At 58.9% G+C, this 24,583-nt stretch overlaps 14 protein-coding genes across 14 annotated transcripts; 9 read left to right on the top strand and 5 right to left on the bottom strand.

The window, feature by feature from the left end:
* Positions 1–66: 66 nt before the first annotated feature.
* On the top strand, positions 67–576 carry GGTG_04755 (hypothetical protein; the record flags this gene model as incomplete). Its single annotated transcript, XM_009222552.1, has 3 exons — positions 67–236; positions 311–416; positions 533–576. The coding sequence occupies exons 1-3, from the start codon at positions 150–152 to the stop codon at positions 574–576; spliced, it is 237 nt and encodes a 78-aa protein (XP_009220816.1). The 5' UTR covers positions 67–149.
* A 23-nt stretch (positions 577–599) lies between these two features.
* On the bottom strand, positions 600–1,146 carry GGTG_04754 (hypothetical protein). Its single transcript, XM_009222551.1, has one exon. It carries the CDS (start codon positions 1,124–1,126, stop codon positions 899–901), a length of 228 nt encoding a protein of 75 aa, XP_009220815.1. The 5' UTR covers positions 1,127–1,146; the 3' UTR covers positions 600–898.
* Positions 1,147–1,358: 212 nt separating this feature from the next.
* GGTG_04753 (hypothetical protein) lies at positions 1,359–1,988 on the top strand (the record flags this gene model as incomplete). Its single annotated transcript, XM_009222550.1, has 1 exon — positions 1,359–1,988. Exon 1 carries the CDS (start codon positions 1,470–1,472, stop codon positions 1,986–1,988), a length of 519 nt encoding a protein of 172 aa, XP_009220814.1. The 5' UTR covers positions 1,359–1,469.
* A 395-nt stretch (positions 1,989–2,383) lies between these two features.
* Positions 2,384–3,228, top strand: GGTG_04752 (hypothetical protein; the record flags this gene model as incomplete). The annotated part of the gene is made up of 3 exons (XM_009222549.1): positions 2,384–2,823; positions 2,882–3,001; positions 3,099–3,228. 3 exons carry the CDS (start codon positions 2,384–2,386, stop codon positions 3,226–3,228), a joined length of 690 nt encoding a protein of 229 aa, XP_009220813.1.
* Positions 3,229–3,844: 616 nt separating this feature from the next.
* Positions 3,845–4,752, top strand: GGTG_04751 (hypothetical protein). Its single transcript, XM_009222548.1, has one exon. It carries the CDS (start codon positions 3,977–3,979, stop codon positions 4,604–4,606), a length of 630 nt encoding a protein of 209 aa, XP_009220812.1. The 5' UTR covers positions 3,845–3,976; the 3' UTR covers positions 4,607–4,752.
* A 72-nt stretch (positions 4,753–4,824) lies between these two features.
* On the top strand, positions 4,825–6,563 carry GGTG_04750 (IMP-specific 5'-nucleotidase 1; the record flags this gene model as incomplete). Its single annotated transcript, XM_009222547.1, has 3 exons — positions 4,825–5,013; positions 5,073–5,108; positions 5,224–6,563. Exons 1-3 carry the CDS (start codon positions 4,989–4,991, stop codon positions 6,561–6,563), a joined length of 1,401 nt encoding a protein of 466 aa, XP_009220811.1. The 5' UTR covers positions 4,825–4,988.
* Positions 6,564–7,906: 1,343 nt separating this feature from the next.
* Positions 7,907–8,680, top strand: GGTG_04749 (hypothetical protein; the record flags this gene model as incomplete). Its single annotated transcript, XM_009222546.1, has 1 exon — positions 7,907–8,680. Exon 1 carries the CDS (start codon positions 8,237–8,239, stop codon positions 8,678–8,680), a length of 444 nt encoding a protein of 147 aa, XP_009220810.1. The 5' UTR covers positions 7,907–8,236.
* A 1,132-nt stretch (positions 8,681–9,812) lies between these two features.
* Positions 9,813–10,641, top strand: GGTG_04748 (hypothetical protein; the record flags this gene model as incomplete). Its single annotated transcript, XM_009222545.1, has 2 exons — positions 9,813–10,530; positions 10,606–10,641. Exons 1-2 carry the CDS (start codon positions 10,348–10,350, stop codon positions 10,639–10,641), a joined length of 219 nt encoding a protein of 72 aa, XP_009220809.1. The 5' UTR covers positions 9,813–10,347.
* Positions 10,642–11,281: 640 nt separating this feature from the next.
* On the bottom strand, positions 11,282–16,525 carry GGTG_04747 (HAL protein kinase). Its single transcript, XM_009222544.1, has 2 exons — positions 14,739–16,525; positions 11,282–14,561 (listed from the first exon to the last, which is right to left on the bottom strand). The coding sequence occupies exons 1-2, from the start codon at positions 14,926–14,928 to the stop codon at positions 12,331–12,333; spliced, it is 2,421 nt and encodes an 806-aa protein (XP_009220808.1). The 5' UTR covers positions 14,929–16,525; the 3' UTR covers positions 11,282–12,330.
* A 525-nt stretch (positions 16,526–17,050) lies between these two features.
* Positions 17,051–17,419, bottom strand: GGTG_04746 (hypothetical protein; the record flags this gene model as incomplete). The annotated part of the gene is made up of 2 exons (XM_009222543.1): positions 17,051–17,115; positions 17,311–17,419. The coding sequence occupies 2 exons, from the start codon at positions 17,417–17,419 to the stop codon at positions 17,051–17,053; spliced, it is 174 nt and encodes a 57-aa protein (XP_009220807.1).
* Positions 17,420–17,624: 205 nt separating this feature from the next.
* On the bottom strand, positions 17,625–18,273 carry GGTG_04745 (hypothetical protein; the record flags this gene model as incomplete). Its single annotated transcript, XM_009222542.1, has 1 exon — positions 17,625–18,273. Exon 1 carries the CDS (start codon positions 17,871–17,873, stop codon positions 17,625–17,627), a length of 249 nt encoding a protein of 82 aa, XP_009220806.1. The 5' UTR covers positions 17,874–18,273.
* Positions 18,274–19,563: 1,290 nt separating this feature from the next.
* GGTG_04744 (hypothetical protein) lies at positions 19,564–20,303 on the top strand (the record flags this gene model as incomplete). Its single annotated transcript, XM_009222541.1, has 3 exons — positions 19,564–19,713; positions 20,118–20,217; positions 20,296–20,303. The coding sequence occupies 3 exons, from the start codon at positions 19,564–19,566 to the stop codon at positions 20,301–20,303; spliced, it is 258 nt and encodes an 85-aa protein (XP_009220805.1).
* A 751-nt stretch (positions 20,304–21,054) lies between these two features.
* GGTG_04743 (hypothetical protein) lies at positions 21,055–22,691 on the bottom strand (the record flags this gene model as incomplete). Its single annotated transcript, XM_009222540.1, has 1 exon — positions 21,055–22,691. Exon 1 carries the CDS (start codon positions 21,778–21,780, stop codon positions 21,055–21,057), a length of 726 nt encoding a protein of 241 aa, XP_009220804.1. The 5' UTR covers positions 21,781–22,691.
* Positions 22,692–23,944: 1,253 nt separating this feature from the next.
* Positions 23,945–24,514, top strand: GGTG_04742 (hypothetical protein; the record flags this gene model as incomplete). Its single annotated transcript, XM_009222539.1, has 1 exon — positions 23,945–24,514. Exon 1 carries the CDS (start codon positions 24,200–24,202, stop codon positions 24,512–24,514), a length of 315 nt encoding a protein of 104 aa, XP_009220803.1. The 5' UTR covers positions 23,945–24,199.
* Positions 24,515–24,583: the final 69 nt, after the last annotated feature.

Genomic DNA, 24,583 nt, shown 5'->3' with positions numbered 1-24,583 from the left:
ACTATCCATCTTCTGAGGCGAGTTAGAGCGGGATGCTAGATACGGAGGCACCGCGAGTACTGCAAGAAGTGGACGCCAACTGTAGAGATTGAGATTTGCGCTCTTCTCCGGTCTCTCTGCTCCAGGCTCCTTTCGCTGGCGCCGATGGCATGATGGGAGGTCAAGCATGCATCACTGGACGCGAGGGCAGGCGGAATCAGATGACGACGGACGTCAACAAGATTGTGAGCAGCCTGGTAAGTCGAGATTTGTGTCTTCAGATGTTGCGTACAGTCGGGATGCTAACGTTGCGGACGATGATAAAGTCAAGGGAGGCTACAGGTCACATAATTCAACATCTCCGACAACGTGGCAGTGTCCTCGCACCCTGAACCACAGGGCGTGCCGTTTCTTGATCCACCCCGGTGGTGCCAAATGTAAGAGCCGCAAGCAGAACCCGACAAGACAGTTCCGTCTTCCGCTTCAAAACATACGCATAGAGGCTGGGGCCCAGGCAGAGGCTAACCGTACACAAGCATTCAGCGTCTTGTAGGCACCGTGACCATCCAGCAGACCAGCGACTGGAGAAGGGCTTAGGCCAAGCACAGCCCATATCTGAACCGAGACCAAGCCGCCAGATCACCAATGAGCAGTCCCATAGAGGCAGATGCGCCCCCAACCAAACATTCTCGGACTGGCTGTCGAAGAAGCGGTTCAAGCGACGGCGGCCGGTTCAGATGAACGCGTCTACTGCTTGGCCCATACCAGTGCCTAAAGAGCGGCACTGGTAGGGCGAACAGACGGGTCCGGTTTCTGCCTTCTTGTCATGGCGGCGGCGAGCGACCAACGCTTGCGACGTCACGCTCGTTTGGAAGTCTGGATTTGAGCATGACTCTCGGCCATCTCACGACTTGCGACGTCACGCTCGTTTGGAAGTCTGGATTTGAGCATGTCTCTCGGCCATCTCACGATCCGCCCCCACGCCAGCTGCGTCGCGCGAACCGTTATGCAGCCTCGTGGGAGACATATCTCGGTCAAGGCGGATCATGGCGGCGATGGAGATCAAGCCTGAGATGACGAACTTCATCATCGGACGGAGCGGGTCAGGGAAGAGCACCATCACCAACACAAACTTCCATGACCCCATGCGCAACAACAGGCACGCATCCCAATGGCACGTCTGGGCCCTGGGCGCCTCCTGGCTGAATGGCACCGGGCAGCCCTGGCCAGCTGGCGACGTGCGTCGTGGGCGTCGAAATCGTCTTTTCTGCAGGCTTCCCCCCTGGCCAGCTAGCCAACTACCTCATAGGTTGTGGTGCTGGAAACCGGGCGTCGCAGGCTACCAGCGCCACGACGGGCAAGATGCCGCTCTCGCCTGGCACGCAGGGTACTGGCATTATTAGCCAAGAATCCCTGGATCGGCCGTCGAGTGTTCCTGTGGGGAGCCTTAGCCACCGGAACAGTGCTGGCGCCCTGGGCTCTTGCCCAACATGCAGGCTACCAGCGCGACGACGGGCAAGATGCCGCTCTCGCCTGGCACGCAGGGCACCAGCATTATTAGCCAGGAATCCCCCACCGGAACAATGCTGGTGCTCTGGACTGCCAGTGCGACGACGGGCAAGATGCCGCTCTCGCCTGGCACGCAGGGCACCAGCATTATCAGCCAAGAATCCCTGACCAAGCACCTCCAGCAGCAGGAAGGCCGCACACACAGGCTTGACCAGCCTTTGGCAAGCCTCGCCCATCGGTTAGTTTTTTGGTCGCGAAAGCAAGTTTCCGTCCTGATGACTGGCGAGCACAAGACCGGGCAGCTGCAGCTGCAGCTGCACCTCTCGCCCAGTCTTGTGCTCGCCGCTGGCCGCAACCAAGACGTCACCCTTGGTTGCGGCCTCGGCAGCTGCACTTCTCGCCCGGTCTTGTGCTCGCCGCTGGCCGCAGCCAAGACGGCCAAGGCCAAGCGTAAAAACAAGAAGAAGAAGCCGCCGACGCACGCCGAGGGCGCAACCTAGCGGCCCGTCGCCGAGAGCAAGCTGCGACGGACCCAGGCCCGTCCTCTGGCGGTCTGGGGCTGGCCAACTTGGTTGCGGTCTCGGCAGCTGGCCTTATGCTCGCCGCTGGCCGCAACCAAGACGGCCAAGGCCAAGGACAAGAATAAGAAAAAGCCGCCGACGCACGCCGAAGATGTCACCCTTGGTTGCGGCCTCGGCAGCTGCACTTCCCGCCCGGGCGACCTGCTCCACTTCGTTCAGGTGGCATATGGCCGTGGACACCGCGACCTTGTGTAAGCTTCGAGCCCTGCCACACCTCATATGCCTTTTTTTTACTATGCCTTCTCTTTCCTCATTTCATTTTGACGAAATTAAATTCTTACTAACCTTGCCACCTGGCGCCCAGGTCGCAATGGATGATTAGACTGATCGCCGTCGGAATTGTCTCCATCAATTTCGACGACCACTGTCTTCACCAAAGTTTACCGAAGATCGAGGAGCTGGCCCCATACCGCCACCTCGTCGAGGCCGTCAACCGTGTCCTCCGTTGGACCGAGGAGCTGGCCCCATACCGCCACCTCGTCGAGGCCGCCAACTGTATCTTGCGTTGGACCGAGGAGCGCCCGCCTCACATGTTCCCCAAGGTCCACAAACTCTTCATCAGGCTTGGGGGCTTCCCCAATGGCACCCGCGTCCTCATCGACTATTTGATGGTCGAGGCCGTCAACTGTGTCTTCCGCTGGACCGAGGAGCGCCCGCCTCACATGTTTCCCAAGGTCCACAAGCTCTTCATCAGGCTTGGGGGCTTCCCCAATGGCACCCGCGTCCTCATCGACTATCTGATGGTCGAGGCCCGGTCTTGTGCTCGCCGCTGGCCGCAACCAAGACGTCACCCTTGGTTGCGGCCTCGGCAGCTCTGCTTGGAAAGCTGCCGAGATCGAGAGCCATTGGCGGAAAGCCAATGGTCTCGAGGGCGTCACGCCCGAGACCGAGAGCCCGGGCCGGGAAGGCGTGGGCCGGTCCCCGGCTTCCATGTGAACAACATTTTCATCATGTTGTCCATTCAGACGGCCTGGCCTTCAACAACTTATTCCTGGCGCAAAGGAACAATTCCGACATCTTCTCGCGCAGCTTTCCCCCGCCCGTCTTCACGCAAAAGAAGCCAAAGCAGCGCGACTTTGACTTCAACTCCAGCAACTTGGTTGACCTCTATCAGCTCCTGAACTCTCCCTACCGCGACTGGGTTGACATGCGCTACTAAGATGGACCAACCATCGCTCCAAGGAATCGAATCATATCAGACTTGATCAAGGCTAAGAAGCCCGGTCACGAAGAGTCGCCTGGGAAGGGCAACCTCGTATCGCCGTCGCAGCTGAAGAACAGGATCTTGATCAAGGCCAAGAAGCCTGGACACGAACAGTCGCCTGACAAGGAAGGGCAAGACGGCTGTGTTTGATTGTGTCATCAAACAGGCTAAAAGGCGGGCAATTGGAGCGCTCGCCTTCTGCCGCCATCGACTGATATCAGAAGGTCTCGGGGCCTTGCTTGGATCAAGTGCAGGCAATATGGGAATTTGGTCTCGGCTGTCAGGTCAATATACATCAGCCTTGGTCTCAGCAATAGCGGCTCCAAGGGCGAAGATGCACATGATTGCAATATCGCAGGCGAGGATATTTCGGGAACACGCGAGGTTCCATCTCTGGCACGTCTTTCGCCTGCTTCCAAAAAAAGAACAGCTCACCGCGCCCCGATCAAGTCAGACGCTCGGCCGAGAATCCGATCCTGTTTTCCCGATGGGATCTGGCCGAGGATGACCAGCTCTGGACACGGAGCGTCGGTCAAGTTCCAGGAAAGGATGCGACAGGCTTGTGGCCTTGGACTTGGACGGGTATAAGAAGGCCTCTTCGTTGCGGCAACCCCATCCCGTCTAAATACTTTTGTCAGCACCGGAACCCGCTCAAGCCCAGCACAGCGCTCGCAACAGACACACCAGCCAACAAAGAGACACGATGCACTTCCGGGTCGCAGTCGTGCTCGCGGCGGCGCTGGCCGCATCGACGGCGGCGGGCCAGAACTGCCCCGTCGTGACCAAGACGGAGCTCGCGGCGTCATGCGGGCGGCGCTGCAGCAACCCAGACTGCATGCTCGTCACGACCATCCAGAACCCGTGCAACTGCCCCAGGGCGGTGCCGACGGCGACGCTCATCGCGCCGTGCCAGGCCGAGTGCCCGTACAACGGCTGCGGGCTCGAGGTGCGCACACTCAACCAGCCGTGCCAGCCGACTACGACATCGACATCGACATCGAGGAAGACATCGAGATCGACGACGCGACGGGCCACGCCCACCACCACCACGTCGCAGTCGGTCAGCTGGGGCATCACGCTGCTGCCGCCGCCGGTGACTTCGACAACCAAGACAACTCCACAGCCGGCGGCGTGTCCAACGGTGACGCAAATCACGCGGCCCAACGGGTGTGAAGCCATCCGCTGCCCGGTGCCCAACTGCGTGCAGCAGGAACAGCTGGTGGTGCCTTGCGGCTGCTCGGGCCCGCGCACGCTGCTCGAGGTGCGGGGCTGCCAGACGGCGTGTCCTGAGGGATGTATGACACGCACCCAGACCGTCAGCGAGCGGTGCTGAGGGGTTCATCTTGGAGGACCATGTATCGAATGTGTTCATCTGAATTCACACGCACCGAATTGAGTTCATCTTCGCCTGCCAAGCCTCTGCTCAACCCCTGTACGGCCAGGGGCTATGCCTGTATCAGGAAGTACCATGTGACCCATCAGCCGCCGCTGCAACAGGCGCTGCACGTGCCGCCCGCACAGCGTGGCTGCCGGCACCCAGTCACCGTGTCTCACCTCACCGCCCCTCACTTGGGCCGCGAGTGAGAGTGGATGACAGTGCAGCCATCATCACCGCCCTGTTTGCTGTATAAGAAAGAGAGAGGCCAGCAGCAATCACAGTCAAACAGCACCATAAGATTCTTACATCTTGATAGCTACCAGCCCACATCGCAGCCATGACGACAAGATACAGGGTCGAATGTGGGTGTGCCAACCGCCAGAAGCTGCTCTCGACCATGGCTAACACACAGGCTGGGTAGATGCCCTCAAGACCCACCGGAGGGACCAGTTCATCGGCAAGTGGCAGCCTCCCATCACCAACGTCTCGCCTCGGCCCGTCGTATCACTCGGGCCCCCTCGGGAGTGCCCCCCACCCACCCGCAAGGTGACATGTCGGCTAACCCGACGTAGAATGGATCAAGGGCCTCCTTGCCGTGCCCTTTGTGCTGTACTCGCAACCGGCCGGCGTCTTTGACCGCAGCCATGGCCCGGGTGTCAGCAACATGTCGGAGGAGGCACACCGGCGCTACGCCGAGATCATGCGCGACGTCGAGGCCATGATCGACGAGCACATCGCGCACCAGCACGACGACCACCCGCTTCCGTCCAAGCTCAAGTTGCTAGTGCCAACAGTTGGGCCCTTCTTCACACGCCTACCTCTCGAGGCGGCCTTCAAGTTCCAGGACCGCAAGCGCTTCATCTCGTCGCGCCGCTTCGTGTCGCCGTCCTTCAACGACGTGCGCCTGGTGCTCAACTCGGCGCAGATCATGGCGGTGACCACGTACGGGGTCCTGAAGCTGGCCACGTTTGACGGCGACGTGACACTCTACGACGACGGGCAGTCGCTCGAGCCCGACAGCCCCGTGGTGCCGCGCATGCTGGACCTTTTGCGCAAGGACGTGCGCGTCGCCATCGTCACGGCGGCCGGCTACACCACGGCGGACCGCTACCACGCCCGCCTGCACGGCCTGCTGGACGCCATGGCGGCCGACCCGACCCTGTCGCCCGCGCAGCGCTCCAACCTGGTGGTCATGGGCGGCGAGGCCAACTACCTGTTCGAGTTCGACGCCGCGGCGCCGCACCTGCTCAGCCCCGTGCCGCGACGCCGCTGGCTGACGCCCGAGATGGCGGCCTGGGACGACCGCGACATATGCGCGCTGCTCGACGTGGCCGAGTCGGCCCTGCGCGACTGCGTCGACACCCTGGCGCTGCCCGCCACCGTCATGCGCAAGGACCGCGCCGTGGGCATCATCCCGCTGGCGCCCGCGGCGGCGGCGACAGGCAGCAGCAGCGGCAGCAGCAGCAGCAGCAGCACCTACATCCCACCGCTGGCGCGCGAGAGCCTCGAGGAGACGGTGCTGGTGGTGCAAAAGAGCGTGGAGCTATCGGCGGCGGGCCGGGCAGGGCGCGTGCCGTTTTGCGCCTTCAACGGCGGGCGCGACGTCTTTGTCGACATTGGCGACAAGTCATGGGGCGTGGCCGTGGTGCAGCGCTGGTTCGGCGGCGGGCGCGAGGCCTCGGCGGCGACTGAGGCGGCCCTCGCGGCGGGCCGGGAGCCCCCGACGGCCATGACAGCGGTGACGCCGATCCGCGGCGACGCCACGCTGCACGTGGGCGACCAGTTCCTCAGCGCCGGCGCCAACGACTTTCGTGCACGCGTCGTCGGCACCACTGCCTGGATAGCGAACCCGGCCGAGACGGTCGGGCTGCTGGACGAGCTGGCCGACCTGATGGGGAAGAAGCTTTCCTAGAGCAAGGCGGCGCCCCGTCGTCATTGGCGCTGGGGGGGTCTGTTGACAGCAGATCGCCGCCGAGATCGACCTTCTCCAGACCCCTGCCAGACCATCGCCTCTGAAGTGCCCGTGCAGATCTTCCGTGCCAAGGCCTGGAACAGTGTGCCGGCCCTTGGTGATAGCCTCCTTTGTGGCAAAAGGCCATAACGAGCTTCTACGACGGAACCAACACCACGGATCAATGGGACGCGAAACCAACACCACGGATCAATGGGACGCCGCTAACGACGACATCCAGACGGCGCTGAACACCCGTGACGCGCCGGACCAGCATGGTCTTGTCTCCTCGGCGATCCGCGGTGCGCGACCCTTCTGTCATCAGGAAGGATACCATGAACGGCCCGCTGTACATGCAAGCCTCCAACAAGCACCCGGCTCCTCCCAGTTTCCTCCTACATATATCGTTTCAATTCTTGATGGCTGGGGATTCAAGGCCGGCATACGACTAGTCTGCATGCACATACCATAATATGATTCCATATTTTCTATGCACAGCCAATGATTCCCCTTGGCGTCCCTTCGTCAACCCATGTGAGCATACAATCAATCACAATCAACGCACCGGGCCGGGAAGGCGTGACGCCCGAGACCGAGAGCCAGTGGCGGAAAGCCAATGGTCTTGAGGGTGTCACGCCTTCCCCCTTTGGCCAAAACAAGATGGAACAATCGACATCTCCAATAGCCCTCGTCACCCCATCGGCGTGCTGGGAAGATTCGAACTCAAAAACGTACGTTCACTGCGGAATCAGAAGGCATTGCTGCGCCATACATGACTAACAACCTCGCCGGTACACAGGTCAGTTTCGCGTATCCATCGAACCCATCAATGCCGGTCTTGAAGTCGGTATCGTGAGGGCCGATACCAAACAAGCTCAACTGGTGGACCACCGATGACGACATTCGGGGCTGGATTCGCGACGCCGGCTGTGAGACCGAGCTAAAGGACACCGGCTGCGAGAGCGAGCCGATAACGACATTCGGGGGTCGCTTCCCGATCCCGACGCGCTGCCACAGACACCCTCGTCCACCTCGAGCCCGGTTCTGCTCTGCGTTTCTCCCAAGCCAACCGAAAAGAGGCCGCACGTTCCCGCATTGAGTATGGCATCGTGGCTGGAGGCCTTGATTACGGTGCTCCATGCTGGCTGCGACTGGGAAATCTACAGCTTCATCATCGTGCATCTCCCCTCGCAGCTTAGCAATCACGCCTTGTTCGAGCGGGCAATACCGCAAATACAGCAGATCCGAGGCATACTCTGCGAGATCATGCGCATGAACATGTTCCAAGAGCCCCCGCTCGCCTCGGGTATTCGGAAGCCCGAGGTCGCCCAGGCGGCGGAGGCGGCGGCAACCAGTCAGGCGGCAACACCGAGTGGCAGAACCCCCAGGCGGCCTCTGTCGGCAAGGACAAGCAGCGAGTGGCAAAATCCGCAGGCGGCCTCTGTGGGCAGCCAGTCAGGCAGCAGCAGCGAGTGGCAGAGACCACAGGCGGGCTCTGTCGGCAACCGTCAGGCAGCAACACCGAGTGGCAGAACCCGCAGGCGGGCTCTGTCGGCAAGGACAAATATTTGATGATTCACTCAGAGTTCTCGACCCAGGTACTTGTTTGATCTTCTGCCTCTTCCAGCTCCGCCATGACGAGGCGCTTCGGCGCCAGGACGCCCTCAGCTCTTTTGATGGGCGGCGGCATGAACCCCATGGGCAACATGGCGGGTATGAACCCAATGGGCAACATGGGTGGCATGGGTGGCATGGGCGGCATGGGCGGTCCCATGGGCGGCAATATGGCTGGTGGAATGGGAGGAATGGGCATGATGGGCGGTGGAATGGGAGGAATGGGTATGATGGGCGGTAGAATGGGAGGAATGGGTATGATGGGTGGTGGAATGATGGGTGGTGGAATGATGGGTGGTGGAATGGGAGAAATGGGCATGATGGGTGGTGGAATGGGAGAAATGGGCATGATGGGTGGTGGAATGCCTGTCAAGTCAAACAACCTCGTCGCCCCTCCAGCAGACTCAGCAGCAGATCGCGGATGTTCGATCTCACCAAGTTCTGCATCAATCCCACCCACATAGTATTCACATACCTTTTTTTCAGGCCATTGAAACTAGAATTCGAGCATCGTGTAATGCACTGGTAAAGGGCGGCGACCTTTGCTCGCCCTCGCAGGCAATGGCTTATCACCAACTCGATTCCCGGCAATGACACCAACTTGGCTCCTGACAATGACGCCGGCTCATCCACCGGCCCCTCGCCTCAGGCCCGGGCCACCACCCCCGCCGCGGTCGGCCGGCCGGCCAGGATGATTGTTTTGAAGATGGCGAAAGTGGGGCACAAGGTATGGGGCCCGTTTCAGCCTCTTTATAGTAGCATCGACTCCGTTTGGGAGAACAATATCCGGTAGAATCCCGGAGCTTGGGTGAGCAGCGGCAGCAGGGGCGGCAGGGGCCGGCGGCGAGCTGGATGTAGACGAGAGCTGGATGGTAGCAGGCGGCAGACAGTAGACGAAAGGAGAGGCGCTAGTGTGGGCTTGCTTGGGCACAAGGTATGGGGCCCGTTGCAGCCTTTTTATAGTGGCATCGAATAGATTCTTCGCGCTGCCGTATGCCCGCCCTAACGCCTTTACTTTCGTCTGCTATCTGCCGCCTGCTCGCTCGCACGCTCGCCTTTGCGCCCCATTGCCATCAACTCTCGTCTGCCGCTAGCTCGCCGCCGGCCCCTGCTGCCACTGCCGTCCCCCTGCCGCCCGCCGCCCACCGCCACGATGCCATCGCATACGTCCGCCGCGCCTCCCAGTTGATACCATCACCACACCATTTTTGTAAAGAAGGAGGTAATGGCGTTTCCCAGTTAAAGCCAGGAGGTAATGGCGTTGACTGGTATTTTAAGGAAAGTGTAAACAAAACAAAACAACCACATCTTCGCGCTGCCATATGCCCACACCAGCGCCTCTACTCACAATCGCTGTTTGCCGCCCGCCGCCCGCCCATACACTCGCCCGCCGCCGGCCCTTGTCGCCGCTGCCGTTCCCCCTGCCGCCCGCTGCCCGCCGCTACCATGGCACCACCCAAGCTCGCTTACGCCATCTTGAAGACCATTACCCTGGCCGGCCGGCCGATCGCGGCGGGGGTGGTCACCAAAGCTCCGGGATTCTACCGGATTTTGTTCTCCCAAACCGAGTTCGATGCTACTATAAAGAGGCTAAAACGGGCCCCATACCTTGTGCCCAAGCAAGCCACCACGGGCCCCATACCTTGTGCCCAAGCAAGCCACTACGGTGCTCGTGCAGTAAGCAATCGAGGCGGGGGTGGTCCTCGAAGCTTAAAAATTCCGGCGGATTTATTTTTCCGGAAAAGAATTCCATAACACTTTGGCAAGGCTGCAACGGGTCCCATACCTTGTGCCTAAGCAAGCCACCAAAACAAAACAACCACCACATCTTCGCACTGCCGCATACCCACACTAGCGCATCTCCTCTCGTCTACTGTCTGCCGCCCGCCACCATCCAGCTTTCATCTACATCCAGCTCGCCGCCGGCCCTTGCCGCCCGCTGCCCGATGCCCGCCGCCACCATGGCACCACCATTCTCCTACGACATCTTGAAGACGATTATCCCGGGCGGCCGGCCGATCGCGGCGGGGGTGCTCACCCAAGCTCCGGGATTCTACCGGATATTGTTCTCCCAAACGGAGTTCGATGCTACTATAAAGAAGCTGAAACGGGCCCCATACCTTGTGCCACCATGGCACCACCACTCGCCTACGACATCTTGAAGACGATCTTTCTGCGCGGCCGGCCGATCGCGGTGGGGGTGCTCACCGAAGTTCCGGGATGGTACCGGCTATTGTACTCCCAGAGGGAGTTCGATGCCGCTATAAAGAAGCTGAAACGGGCCCCGTACCTTGTGCCCAAGCAGGCCACCAAGGTGCTTCTGCAGTAAGCACCTATCTTTTGTTGAGCAAAATTGGGATCAATAAACTAACAACGTTTGGGATTATAGCACCCCGGTTCCGCAAAGATCTCCGAGAACTTGTGACCGGATGGAGACTCCTGCGCTTGGAGCCAAGGCAGTGTGCCCATGGGGGTGGAGGTTATACGCCGGGCCACCCGTTGGTATTCGGACTTTTGGTTAAAACGAAAGGCTGGTTTTACCTGCTATGGGAAACGCTGGAGGCTGCTCAGCGGGGGTGACAGTGCCTGCGACACTGACGCTAAATTAATTCTTCTTCTTCTTCTTATGTGGAACGCTAAAAAATCCCTGGCCTGGTTCATGTTAACTTTTAAAAAATTATCTTTCATTTGTTGCCTGGGCTACCATTTTCCCTGCTGTCTAAATATAACGTGCGGTGATGGCTCGGCTCGGCGACGTGGCCGTGATAACGACAAATGGTGTCGGTGGGGTGTTTTTGGAAGAATGGGAGGATCTGCAAAGTCTATATGCAGCCTTGTCCTTGAATCCATTCTGCCTCGTCTTGAATCATGATGACCCACCCACCACCGTCCGTCCGTCTGCGCCACCATCCTAGCCCCGTTGATGAGGAACAACCGGACCATCATCATCATCGCTTTGCTTTCCTCAGCTTCAGATATTTTGGTCCAAACCGCCGCGCGCCGCCACTGCTTATACCCCATCTCGTCACAGCAGACCCGCGCGCGAGCCCGTGCGCTCACATTGCATCATAGAGGAGCCAGCTCGGACACACACACACACACAAAACGACCCCGGTGATATATCAAAGAGACTCTCGTAAAGACACCGCAACTGCAGACTGGAATTGAGATGTTACCGGCAAAAAGGTCTAGTTGGGTCTACGTAGGGTTTGGCGGATATGACTAGGTTAAGTGCTTCTCTCCGCCCATTCTTCTAGAGCCGCCAGGGAACGCAAGGCAAGGCAACGCAACGCAACGCAACTCGATGGGACGCAAAACCAGGGGACTCGATTCGGGGCAGTGGGAATCTCTCTGCTCCATAATCTCTCTTTCTCTCTCTCTCTCTCTTCTTTTTTCCCTTCTCTGATCTGGTCTGTGCTCTGATCCTTGTGCGCCGCCGTCCGTCCGTCCGTCCGTCAGTTCGTCCGTCAGTTCGTCCGTCGTCGACCGGCAAAACACACAAAATCCATTAAATCATATGTGTGTAGCCAAGTCTGCCACTCACGAAACTGGAAGGCAAGGCAGGGAGGGGTAAGAAGGGGAGGAAAGGATGATAAAAAGTGCAGTAGAAAAATAAGAATAAGGTTATGTGTGTAGTACGAGCATAAAAACAGACAGAAGCGCCACCCCGCCGCCAGAGATTGAAACTGTTGAGTGAAACAAAACGAGGCCACCCCCAAAAAAAAAGAAAACACCGCCACCCGCGCCATGCAACATAAGGACGGTACAAAGCCACAAAAAAGGACAAAAACGCCAAGTGATCCTGTATGCCTGATGTAAACCGTGTGTGATGTGAAGAGAAGAAGAAATAGTCCCTGGCGCGTAAAATCAGAAAAGTCGCCATCAGGGTCCCGAGGTAATGTGCCAAACAGAACCGAGAGGGGCCAAACAAGGATAAAAAAATAAAATAAAAAAAGGCATCGCGGCAATGGATCGATAGTAGGCCAGCCCCTGTCATGATCCATGCGGTCGAGTAAGAGGTGGATCCGGAAAGCGTGACGGGGAGGTCGGTGGGTTGATATGATATGTAGATGTGTGTGTGTGTGTAGGTTATGTCGGGGCGAGCACCCCATCTTTAGTAGCCGGCCTGTCCGGGCATCTTGCCGAGCGAGTGGTTGCCCGAGGCCACGGGGGGTAGGTGGTTGTGGCAAAAGATCTTCTTGTTGTTGAAGCTGCTCTTCTTGGAGGCGTCGATCAGGACGGTGGGGTCGTCGTAGCTCTCGAGCTGGCAGCACTCGACGTTCTTGAGCCAGCGGTTGGCGATGACGCCGGCGATGGAGATGCGGCGGGCCGGGTCCGGGTTCAGCATCTGCAGGAGCAGCTTGCGGAAGGCCGGGGGCTTGATGGCGAAGTCGAGGGGACCGACAAAGGGGTAGTCCAGGTCGCTGAGGACGGGCACGCCGCCGTTGGACGGCAGCTTCTCCTCGTCGCCCTCGTGCTTCTTGTTCCACTTGTTCCAGCCGCGGACGAGGGTCGAGTAGTGCTGGTTGGAGCCGTCGTCGCGCGCCTCCTTCCACAGCGGGGCGCCGAAGAAGAGGTTGATGGCGATGACGCCGGCGCCCCACACGTCGAGGCCGCGCGGGTCGTAGGGGGCGTTCTTGGCCAGCACCTCGGGCGACACGTAGGGCATGCTGCCGCACAGGCCCGGGGAGCACAGGCGCACGTCGCCGCCCATGCCCACGCCGCACTGGCCGCCCGACTCGCGCAGGCCCGGGTGGATGCCGCTAAAGACCTCGGACACGCCAAAATCGGTAATCTTGAGCTTGCTCTCCTTGGTGATCAGCAGGTTCTCCAGCTTGATGTCGCGGTGGGCGATGCCGTTGGAGTGCAGGTAGTGCAGTCCCTGGATCAGCTGCTTGAAGAGGCAGAGGCGGTCGACCTGGCGCGCCTCTTCGCGCAGGTACTTTTTTTCCACCAGGCCGTACAGGTCGCCCTCTGAGCAGTACTCCATCACGTGGTTCCAGCGGCCGTGGTCGGTGCACAGGCGCGTCGTCTCGACGATGTTGGGGTGGTGGAGGCTCTTGGCGATGCTGTACTCGGACTTGACCTTGTTCTCGTAGTCCTCCTTCTTCTCGGCCGACGTCTTACCGCGGAACTCCTTGACGGCGTACAGCTCACCGGGGCAGCCCTTGCGCATCATCAGCGTCACCTTGGAGGTGGCACCCTTGCCGAGGTGCTTGCCATGACGACCCAGGAGCTTGGACTGGTACTCAAACTCGCTCTGAAGCTCCACCACGTCGACGGTGAAGTCATCAGGCAGGCTCAGGCTGAGCCTCCGGGCCTTCATGCCGGTGCCGGCCTCGGCGGGCATGGCCCACGGCTGGCGGAGCAGCTCGACCATGGGCGGCTCCCCGGCGGCCTGCTGGGGCGCGGGCGCGGCCTTTGCATGGTCGTTCTTGAGATCGAAGCTGCTAGCCCGTCTCCTAGGTTGTGGGCGTTTGGACTTGTCGTTCTGGGTGCCGTTGCCGTTGCCGTTGACGTTCTTCTTGTCGCCAGTGACAAAGTTGACGGCGCGCGATCTCAAGCTCAGGCCGGTCGAGGAGCGGACCTTCTTCTTGATGGCGGCAAAGTCGACATGGTCGTTGGCGCCGGCGGCGGCCGGAGGCGGCAGGGCCGAGGTGGCGGCGCGGTCCTTGGGCGAGAGCATGCCGAACGAGGGCGAGGGCGGACTGTTGGAGCGGGTGGTGGACTGCGAGGGCAGGTTTGAGCGGTTCATGGACCACCTGCGGCCGACTTGCTGGGGTGGCGGCTTCATGGAGGCGTCGGAGAGATGCATCTCGGCGGGTATTGCGGCCTTGTCGGTGGTGGAGTTGGAGCGACGGAAGATGCTGAAGGAGCGCCTGCCAAACGAGGGCAGGGGGTTTCGCGAGTTGCGGCGCGAGGTCGAGGTGGGAGTGGGCGAGTTGGGGGCCGAGGCGGCGGGCGAGAGCGGCGTGTGTTCTGAGGGTGCCTCGGAGACGGCGGTTTGCGAGACAGACTGTGGGTCGGGGGGTGGAGGCGTGGCCTTGGTGTTTAGTATCAGCGGAATCTTTGCGGCGGCGACGGCCGGGGGGTTCAGAGGGAGATGGTGGTCGACCGAGGAGGAGAAGGAGCTGGGGTGGTGTACTTTGTGGCTCTGCAGCGCGTGGAACTCCTGGGACTGACGGCCGCTGACGGGAGTGACGGGCTCGTTGGGCGAGTCGCTCTCCGACTCATCCCCTTCCTCGAGAATCGGGCTCGACAGCTCCGTGGGGAATTGGCGTGGCGACGACGATAGGCTGCTCTCGCCGGGTGCGGTCGGCTGGGAGGCTGGTTTTGCTGGGACGGCTGGTGGTGATTTGCGGGCACCGTGTTAGTTGTTGTTGGATTAGAAGATCATGTCATGTATCTGCACGTATCCGCGGGGAACATGAAAGGGGACGAGGGAGAGAGGGGAGTTTGATTCGGGAGGTTGAATTACTAATAGGGCTGGGCACGAGCAATGACGATTGATTGATCACGCACCTTGTTCTTGTTCTGGCTTTTGTTCTGGTTTTTGTTGTTGTTGCTCGACAATCGGCGCTATTGTCCGAGCAGCCGAGACCGTTGTGGAGGGGATGGAGGTAGCAGGTGAAACGGCAGCGTGAACAGCAGGAGCAGCTGCAGCAGCAGCTGGAGCTTGAGCAGGCGGCAACGGGGCCAAGGTGGTCGCCATTGTGCCGGTTTTGGACTCAAAGGAGGGAAACCCGTTTTAGCGTGTGCGCCACAGAAACTGGCAGGTGCGGCGCCCACTTCCAGCAGGTCAATTGCGTGCCGTGGATGGCCAGGTTCAAGAGACAGGGTTTGGTCTGTCCCCCCAGTTGGGTTCCGGCAGGAAATAAAACAAAAACGGGAAAAAAGGAATCAATCAATCGGGAAGGCCGATCTTGGTGGTGCGCGCGCACGCAGCAAATCCCATGCAATAGTGAATCACACCTGACCCCAACTTTTCCCTGTCTTGTCTGGGCCCTGTCACTTCGGTTGGTTGCGTCGGCTACCCGGACCCCTCTCTCTCTCTCGATTTCCTTGCTGTCGTTTTGATGGGTCTGCGCGTTCTGGAACACGGGCGTGATCTGTGATGTCTGTAGATCTGTCGTGCAGCTGATTTCTTTTTTTCGCTGTGTCAAGCGGCCCGATTGTTCTCGAAGCTGAGGTCGGCCTTCGGCGACGGGGTGTCCTGACTATGTGCAACACAGCCTGGGTTTCTCCCCTTGTCTCTCTCTCTCTCCACGTCTCACGCGAGATTTTTCAGCAGGGCCCGGCGGGAGAAGCAGGTGTCCCAATCCGGTTGGCCGCCACTCGTCGTCGAGGGTGTGGAAGGGATGCAGACGCAGGTTTCGAGCCAATCCCACGAACCCTTTGTTACTGACCAGGTAGGTGGGAGGTAAAATTGATGAGTCGACTGCAGCAGTGACCTGCGGCTTGCCAAGGATCGGGCGTCGGTTTGCAGGGGCGGCGCCTCTTGTGTGTGTGTGTGTGTGTGCTGTGAGGTCGTAAGGTGTTCGTGGGGGGAGAACCACGAGTGCAAGGTACCAGCAGGCGGCGGGCTTGGAAGAAGTGAGGGAGTGGTTGTGTGCTGGAGATGCTGGAGATGGAGGCGCTGTCGGCTGTTTATGTTTATCTCGGCGTGTTCCGCTGGCTCAGTTGTCGATTCCCGGATCGTTCGACTTGTCTGTTCGGTTGGCTTTTAAACGTTCCTTGGCCTAGGCGGTGCAAATGCGGATCGGTGGTGATGCTAGCTGCCGGGGGGCATCGAGATAAAATAACGCTTGCAAGTGGTTGTGCTGGTCGTGGTGATTCACCGAGCTGTTTTGCTTTCCCTTGGTTCGCCCTCTCACCCACACACACACTTCCTTTCTCTCTGCGGTCGACCGGCAGTGATGCTTGGCAGCGCGCCCGAGTCGGTAAGGCCTGGCTGATAGCGTGTCGATGCGCCAAGCGGAAAGTCTTGGGGGTCTTGATAACAAGGCCGGTGGCGTTCCTTGGAACTCGAGAGGTTCGAGGAACTGGAGCTGATCTGCAGAGCAGCAGCCAGGGCAGGCAGGCAGGCAGGCAGGCAGGCACGGTCCAGCAGAGCAGCGATATTGACTAACTGCGGTGAGGGAGGGAAGGGAAGAAGTATGGGTAAGGAAGCGGGCGCAGGGCTGGAGAGAAAAAAAGGTTTCCAGTGACGACCTCGACCTCGAGTGCAGCCGGATCCAGACGAGAACAGGAGGAATCAGTGGGGAGGGCGAGAGGCGTCTATCGGGCTCTCTTTATTTTATTTTATCTCTTTTCCCCGTTTTATTTTTTCTTGTACAGAACTAGCAGAACGAGGTGAGTGTTTTAAAAAGAAGCAGCCAACTTGCCTGCAGTGGCCAGCTTCGGGGCCAGTGACGGGGGAACGGACGGACCCTTCCCAACCCGACAAGGGGTCTGGTCTCTCTTGTCCCGGTTCGATGGGGGGTGGAGGGCGAAGGGTATCGATGTGGAAAACCGGCGGGGCGATATTACCTAGGGCCATCATTGCCAATTTCTCATGTGCAAGGCGGGCAGTGGCCAAGCTAGTAAGGTACAGCGGTACCTCGCTAGCAGCGCCGGCGGCCAAGAAGTTGCAAGCATCGCGAATGTCGAATCGGTTACGTGTAGAAGCCTTGTCTTGGACGCTAGATATTGCCTACGGCCACATTGAGTTACCTAACTCGCCAGCCACCAAGTCATATCAAGTCATGGAGACATAAACTCGCCAAACACAATCACTTTACCCATCGTTTGTTGAGCAGAGCGGGTTTGTATCGGTACCTAACTAGATCTTTTGCCTAGCTCATATATCCCAAACTGCCGGACCAGGACCATCCCTCACCCGCTACCCGGGCGCCCTCTACTGGTACAAAGCCGCATGTCAAAGCCCAGGCCTGACAAAGCTGCCCGAGGATTTGGTCCAGCGGGAGAAGGCACCTGGTTGGGGATACGAGACCAGTCAAAAGCGGTCGTTGTGATCAGATTAGGTCAGGCTTATTATTAAAATCGCCTGCCGGGCTGGGGCTGGCGTGGGGTGTGGGTGTGTGCGTGCGCCCACAGACCACGCTGGGCACAGTGCTGGAACGCCAACCGCGGCGGGCGAGGGCTGAGGAGGAGGGAGGAGGGGTGAGGTGAAAGAAAGAGCCGGAGAAAGCTGCGCTGCGCATGGCAAGGGTGATGTCGGGATGTAAATTTACTGCAGAAATCCAGACCGACAGGCTGTCCCCGAATCGCGAAGCTTGCAGGGATATGTGGCTTGGTTATTATTATTTTCACTTATTTTCTTCTTGAGCGAACGGAAAGGAGTCAAGACGAAAAGAGACGACAAATTTGGTCGAATCCCGGGGCTCTGGACTGGTGGTCTGCCGCGCCTTATCGCAGCAGCTCTATGATTGTTCGTTCCCCTTTCGGGACATCGGTCTGGCGACGAGAGCACGGCCCCAAGGCTTCTCGGTATGTCGGCCTCTTGGCGCCGCGGCAGGGCAACTTTGACGTGTCCACGGCAAGTGCGCGCATCGCCGACAATTCTGACATTTCTGCGACGTAGCACATCCGCCACCGGGCGAGGCTGCGGCCCGAGAGCGCTTGCAGCTCAACAAGTGAATGAGGCTTGGCTTCCATGTTTGTTTTGTTGATGAATGGGACAGACAAGGACGCTCACACCTGCCAAGCACGCACACATATGCACACAGCAAGCCCCCGCGGCTCAGTCCACTGTCCACAGGGCGCCACCTGCTGGCACAATGCCCATACGGGACACACCAACTGCGAGCCCGGAAATGATGTCCGTCCTGGGCGACTGGTCGACACTTGGGGTTGGCTGGCTCCTTCTGACCCGCCGTCTCTCCCGAATTTTGAGCGATTTTCTGGCAACGCAGGACCAAAAACAGAAAAAAAGCCAGGGCGGGGGACCCTCCTCTGTCCACTGCTGCAGCGTCCCCGGCGGTGGTTTTTTGTTTTTCGCTAGGGCTGTTCTCGGTCGATGGATGGATTACTGACGCGATGGGCGCTACGGTGGAGGAGGGCCACTCCTCGCGATCCAATGGCAGCGCCGAGTACCGGGGAGTTCCGTGGGTCTCGGTGGAGTAGGGTGGCGGGTCCCCAGTGAGGGGGCACTAGATGGTTGTTACCAAAATAAGCCACCTGCATTTCGTGGCAATTTGGTTGTTCCCTGAGGGCTGATTGGTGGGGTTCTTGCACACATGATGCCCTCCAAACAGGAATGAGACGGGTGTTGGCAGAGCTGGCCCTAGCGATATCCTTTATGTCCTGTGTCTATTGTCCGCACGGCGAGGTGGCGGCTGGATGGGACGGCAGACACGGGCACGACAATGAATGAATGAAGACTGAGGGAATTGGTGACCAGAGCGGGCCGTGCGTCGCTGCAGATGGCTGGGCGAATGCGACGGCGCTGTCTTGGCGCCTCGATCTGCTGTGAGCACGAGATTCTCTGCTGCTCAACACCATTCTCTTGGCTCCGGCAGGCATTTTACGCTTGCATTACCAGACCTCCGAGTCCGCTTCTCGGCAGATGGGTGAAAGGGGAGAAAGAGAGGACCACGGCTTGGCAGGTGCTTGGCAGGTGCGGTTGTTTGGTGCATTTTGATCTTTCCCCTGATGGATGCGGCTGCAGCCAATCGCCATTTAAGCATACTCTCGTCAAGAAGACGCCGTAGAATAGGGACGGCCCTGTCTTCCATTTCCTTCTTCTGCTTCTTCTTTTCACTTCACCCGACGGTTCGCCGACACGGGAAACCAGGCTGGCTGGGAATCAAGCGAACCAAAGCCAAGGTCAGCAAGGTATCTTGGTGCTGGCCCTAAAGTGGGCGCGCGTCGGCAAAACAACGCCCCCTCGGCTACGGGCCTGCAATTGCATCATAGGCTTTGCTTGGCCCTACGTGAGTTTAGATAATGCCAATGGCCGGCGCCGGACTGGCGTGCCCCCAAGACTTCTTGGGTTCCTAGCAAGGCAGGTTCCATTCTCTCTCAACAGACGGAAGCTTTGCTCCTCGCTCGCTAGCCGCTCCATGACGTGATGGACTTCTGGTTGCGGGGGCACGGAAACGAAACCAAGAGGGACCCTTTTTGTGGGCAAACCCACCCCTGCTCGAGTCAGCAAAGGCGCGAGGCGCGAGATGGATGATGGGATCTGGATCGTCGTGGATCGTGGATTGCTGGTTGGCCTCGGAAGTAAATCGCAGCTTATCACCTCACCATGCCTTAGCCTACATACTGTCGGCAGGCAAGTTCGGATTGATGGATGGGTAAAAGGGACTCGAGAGAGGCAACCCCCTGCATGTGAATGCATGACATGTCGAAGCCCACAGCCGAGGTTGAATTCAAGGCTGCTCTGGGCACCCTCTCGTTTCCTGTCGGAACTGCCAAGATGGCATTTGCCCAAATGGCCATGACGGTTAAAGTTGGAGAGTGCGAATGCGCCGACGGGCTTGGCGGAACACTGGTGTGCTGTCTATCCCATCTCATCCCATCTCAATCTCTCATCTCATCGCGCCTTTGTGTGTCCTCCGTCTCTCTCTCTCTCTCTCTCTCTCTCTCTCTCTCTCCCGCTCCCAAAAATACAATAGCAAAACAAGCGTCACAACCGGCACCGGCAGAGACAGTGAGCCTTGGCAATGTTTTGGGAATATGTCTCACGAGGAAGCAGCCAAGACTTTTGTGAAAAAGAACAGAGAAAAAAAGGTCCGGGATCTCGGGTGAAGCATTTGAAAGCAAACACGGACACAAACACAAACACGACATGATTCCCAAAGCCACCGCCGGCAGCCATTTTTGCTTTTCTTGGCGCGCGGGCGAGGTGGGTGTTTCGTCTGGCCCTGACACTTTTTTTTTTGTTTTTGACTATAGGTCTCCAGGATCAGAAACGTTAGTGCGGTGGATGCAAGGTACATTTGCTTGCTTGGAAAACCAAGCCAAACTGGTGTACCACCAGGATCCACCGTCCAAGGTTTGTGGTCCTTGGGACCTGTAGATGTCACTCTCTGCAAGCAGCAGCACCTCCTTCTCCTTTTGACAAGTCGTCTAGGGCGGTGAGGGCGGGGCTATCTGCCACCACTGATCAAATCCACTCGATCAAAATCTTCTCGATCAAAATGTTTCTCAAAAAACGAAACCCCCACGCTCGGCCCATGCATCTCACATCTCGACAAAAAACAACAGACGCAAACAAATCAGCCTTTTTGATGGCTGCATTGCATAGGCCAAAAGGCCTGGATCCCGCGCCTCGTATTGAAACTACTATTCAGCTCCGTATTCACCCGGCCCTCCCCTCCATCCGCATTTTCTTCCATCCATCCAGAGTTTCTCTCCTCTCGCTTCCTTCCATCCATCCAGAGTTTCTCTCCTCTCGCTTCCTTCCATCCATCCAGAGTTCCTCTCCTCTCGCTTCCTCCCTTCCATCCATCAATTCATCCACTCATCCATCCATTTCCGTCGTCCTTCCTCAAAAAGGTGGTGCGGCGTGACGGCGTCACAGCAGAACAGAGAAGCGACTTGGTCGTGTGATGGATGACATGACAGGTTGGCTGCCCGCCCATTTCCCCTCGGGCCAGGATACTCCCTTGTACAGGTCTCAAGGATCAGAAGGGATCCTTCTCTTTTACCTCTTTACATACTGGCTGTACCCCTGTCGGTCTCCACCTCGCTAACGCTTTTGATCCTTAGCATCCCATCAAGTCGACCGCACATCAAAATCGAAGGCCAAGCCCTCAGGTCCTCTCCAGCGTCCGACAAGGACCAACAGAAATGTCAGCCATGTCACGGGCCACCCGTCTGGGCAGTAACACTACACATCAACAAGGATGAACAAGTGCCGGGGACGGACTGGCTTGGTGTTCTTGGCCAAAAGAGCAGGCGTCAAGAGCTGACCGCCCTGTCTTGGGGTTTCCCTCCCGCGCCTTGTGACGGGGTTGGCTGGCTGGCTAGCTGGCTGGCTGGCTGGGGGTTGGGTTGCCCTCTTGTCAGAACGTGTGAGTGGAGAGCCCTCAATGACAGCGCAGCTGGCCAATGCGATGCTGTTGTTTCGTCTGCTCGGCGTTGCACCACCACCACCACCACCACCACCCCCCTTTGCCCCAAGTGGGAAAAACACATGTCCGGGCGGCGACAGGGAAAGAAAAAGCCCGCCGAACAGCTGGCAAGGGCCCGGCACGGATACAACACGGGTCGGCAGGCGGGAGAAAGGCGGTGAGCTAGCCGTTGCCAGCCTCAGGTTTAGTGCCCTTGCCTGTGTTTTGTTTGGCCTGTGCTTCTCTGGCCTGTGCCCTTCCCGCTGCGGGGGGGTTCCCTGGGAGCTGTTTTCCCAGCACTGCGGGATGGCTAAAAAGGTAGCCTCTTGGCATCTCGCCAGGTACCCGTCGTCGCACACAGCGGCCAGCCGCCTCGTGATCGCGTGCTTGAGAGACGGAGGGCGTTGTGCTGAGGTGTCACCCGTCTTTGCCTTTTCATCGGCCGCTTCCCTTTTCTCTCTCTTTCTCTCTCCCTCTCTCTCTCCTCCCCCGCGCCCAAACATGGATGAGGGCGACACAACGCAAAGGGGGGAAGCCCGGGCATGCAGAGGGGCTTTTGGCCTGTCCTGTCGGGATGCGCCAATTCTTTCCCACCCTCACCCTCGCCGTCTTCAGCCCAGGCATCGAGTTTGTTCATCGGCTCAAAATCCCTCGCGTCTAGTGTCTTGCACTGTGCACTCAATACCGACACGCCCCCCCCATCCCCCCTCTCTCTGCTTGCAAGTGCAACGGCGCCCCGTGCGTCGGGACAAAAAAGAAGAAGAGGTGTGTGTCAGGACGCGCGGTTGGAACTGCCCGTCAGAAGGACAGGCAAGCTTCTTGTCATCAAAGTCGGTCAAACGTGCAGGTTGCTTTTGGGGGTCGCGCTGGCGCCGTCGCATTCACAGGGGAGGCCGGTCGGTTGCTTTGCGACATTCCAATCACCTGTCTCTTGCTCTCCATCGAATCTCGTCTCCTGGGCTAGTAGGCCTTCTCCCCGGGACAGGTCTAGTCTGGTCTAGGTCGCGGGTAAGGGGAGGGGGGAGCACATGGGCACGATGGAACACCGGGCGGCGGCGGGTCACGAAATCCCATGGGCTGGCGAGCGAGGAGATGGGGGAAAAGCCCGAATCACGAAAAAGACTGGCCGTGCTCGCCAGGGTCACCCCCCTTTGCTTCGCATGCCGTGCACATGCTCCGGCAAGGATGGATCCCCCCCTTCCTCTTCCTTCGCCCTGGGAGCTACCTGGCGCGAAGAGGAATGATTGCTGAGCTTGTCGTCCCCATCCCTCCCAATTCTCTCCATCAGTCTCGCTCATACACGGTGCCTCTTTCCAATTTGAGCCTCACGGTCCCCCTCTTCGCGTCGCTTTGGCACTCTTGGCATCGGGCGGGAATCGAGAGCCGGGTAAACCCTATCGGTTCAGCGAGCCTGTCAAAAGGCACCCGCCCTGGGCGCGCCAAGAGCGCCTAAGCAAGGGGGCACGTTGCTTGTTTTTCTTGTTTTTTTTTGCGTGGGTGTTTGCGCCAGCACATCGTCTCGCCCCCCTCCTCTCTCTCGGGATCAAAATGCCGCTCTAACCGTCGTTCCCCGCCCCGAGCTCTCCATGATTCGTCGCCTGTCCATTCCATTCCAGGCGCGCGCGCACACCATGCACACACATGCACACACCCAGTCCGTCGGCGATCGGGGTTTTGATAACCGCGTCCCGACTAGCGACTAGGAGGGGGCGAACACGACTAGCCGCAGCCCGCCGCCCTCATGCCCGCACATGCAACTCTAGGAGGGGAGGGGGCAAAACAGCGCCGGCAGGCAATAAAAAAGGGTCTAGAGGACCGGTTTGCCGTTTCTGGGCGAGCCGGGGGGTGATGGGGGGAGAAGGAAGTGGGTAAGCAATGCGACGAGTGTCGTGTGGCGCATACATCCTGCATGGCGCTCGGCGGCAAATCAAGACAAGCTTTTTCTTCTTCTTCTTACACCTGACCCCTTCCCGTCGGGTGTTTCGCGCAGAGTTGTGGGAAAGGGAATGAAGGGAAAGGGGGGCAAGGGAATGGCAAGTAAGGCTGGTTACGCAGCCGGTGCCTGTCCTTGGCACTCCGATAGGCAAAGGCGGGCAGCGTGCATCCGTAGCCTCGGGACTAGGAACCGAGTTGGGTGCGTTGTGGCCAGTCGCTATCCCGAGACTAAGCTGAGGGGGTCCGAGGGGGTGTGCGCGCGCGTGTGTGCTGTGGCCAGTTTGACTGGCAGCGATTGACAGACAGCACAGCGCCAGCGAGTTTTTGCTAGCTTCGTCGGCGAGTCGGGGAGCGATTGATTATTGCCCTTGCACCCCGCGCGCGGGACTTTTGAAGCGATGCACACCTTTTCCATGGCCTGGGGTCCTTGTGAGAAGACTCAGAAGACCCAAAAGACTCAGCTGGTGACCTGCACGGCACGGGCGGACGACACTAGGCTCAATTAAAGCGTGGGCTGCATTTTCCAGCTATAATTGATTGCGCTACTAGGTTTTCGGGGGTTGCAGCAAACGTGCAATTGTTTTTTTGCATTGTTTTAACGTGAGTGCGTTTGGTGCATATGGCTAGCACAGTACGGAGCTAGCATAGCACGGAGCTAGCACGGAGCCAGCCACAGCAGCCGGATCGCAAAACCATCCAGTGCATGCTTCTCTCATATTCAACACTGAAGAAGCCCCACATCCCTTTTTGTTTCACGCCGTTCCCTCTGTCGACGGTTTTGGAACCAGACCTACGGCGGGGTGAAATGTTGCACATGGTGGTTAGCAAAACGCCACCGGTAATCACGTACCAAGGCGGGAGCTAGAGCAAGTCAGCCCTCCTTACCTGGACCCGCCGCATCTCCGTTGAAAGCTGCGTCGCAAGCTCGCAGTATTTCCTGGTTTCGGGCTTCGGATTGTTGCGGAACGCGGCTTCAAGAATGGCTTTATGGGCAGCGCTATACGAGGTTCGTTTCCTGCGTTGGACAACCTGAGCCGGGCCGGCTTCCGCCTCTCCCTCGGGTTGCAAAGCGTATCCGCCATCGCCACCATCTGCCTCTTCGTGCCCTTCGGCCGTGGTGCCCTCGTCCAAGTCATCATCATCCAGCAGCTGGCCGTTGTCGCCCAGCCCATATGCGGAATAGGGATGTCCGACGTAAGGAGCTGGCTCCGTAAAGTGTCCTGTTGGCCGGTCGCCGTTTTCCTCTACCTCCTCCTCCTCAGCCAAGGAAGGAGGGAAGTGTGGATGGGCCACGACGACTGAAGAATGTGTTGCCAGCTGGGGGTGGGCTGGGCTCCATGGCGGCGGAAGATCATCATCCTCCTCCTCCTC

The sequence above is a fragment of the Gaeumannomyces tritici genome (assembly GCF_000145635.1).
Source record: "Gaeumannomyces tritici R3-111a-1 unplaced genomic scaffold supercont2.2, whole genome shotgun sequence".
NCBI classification, from domain to species: Eukaryota; Fungi; Ascomycota; class Sordariomycetes; order Magnaporthales; family Magnaporthaceae; genus Gaeumannomyces; species Gaeumannomyces tritici.
The sequence above is the reverse complement of the archived record's forward strand: the minus strand, read 5'-3'. Positions and strand labels throughout refer to the sequence as shown.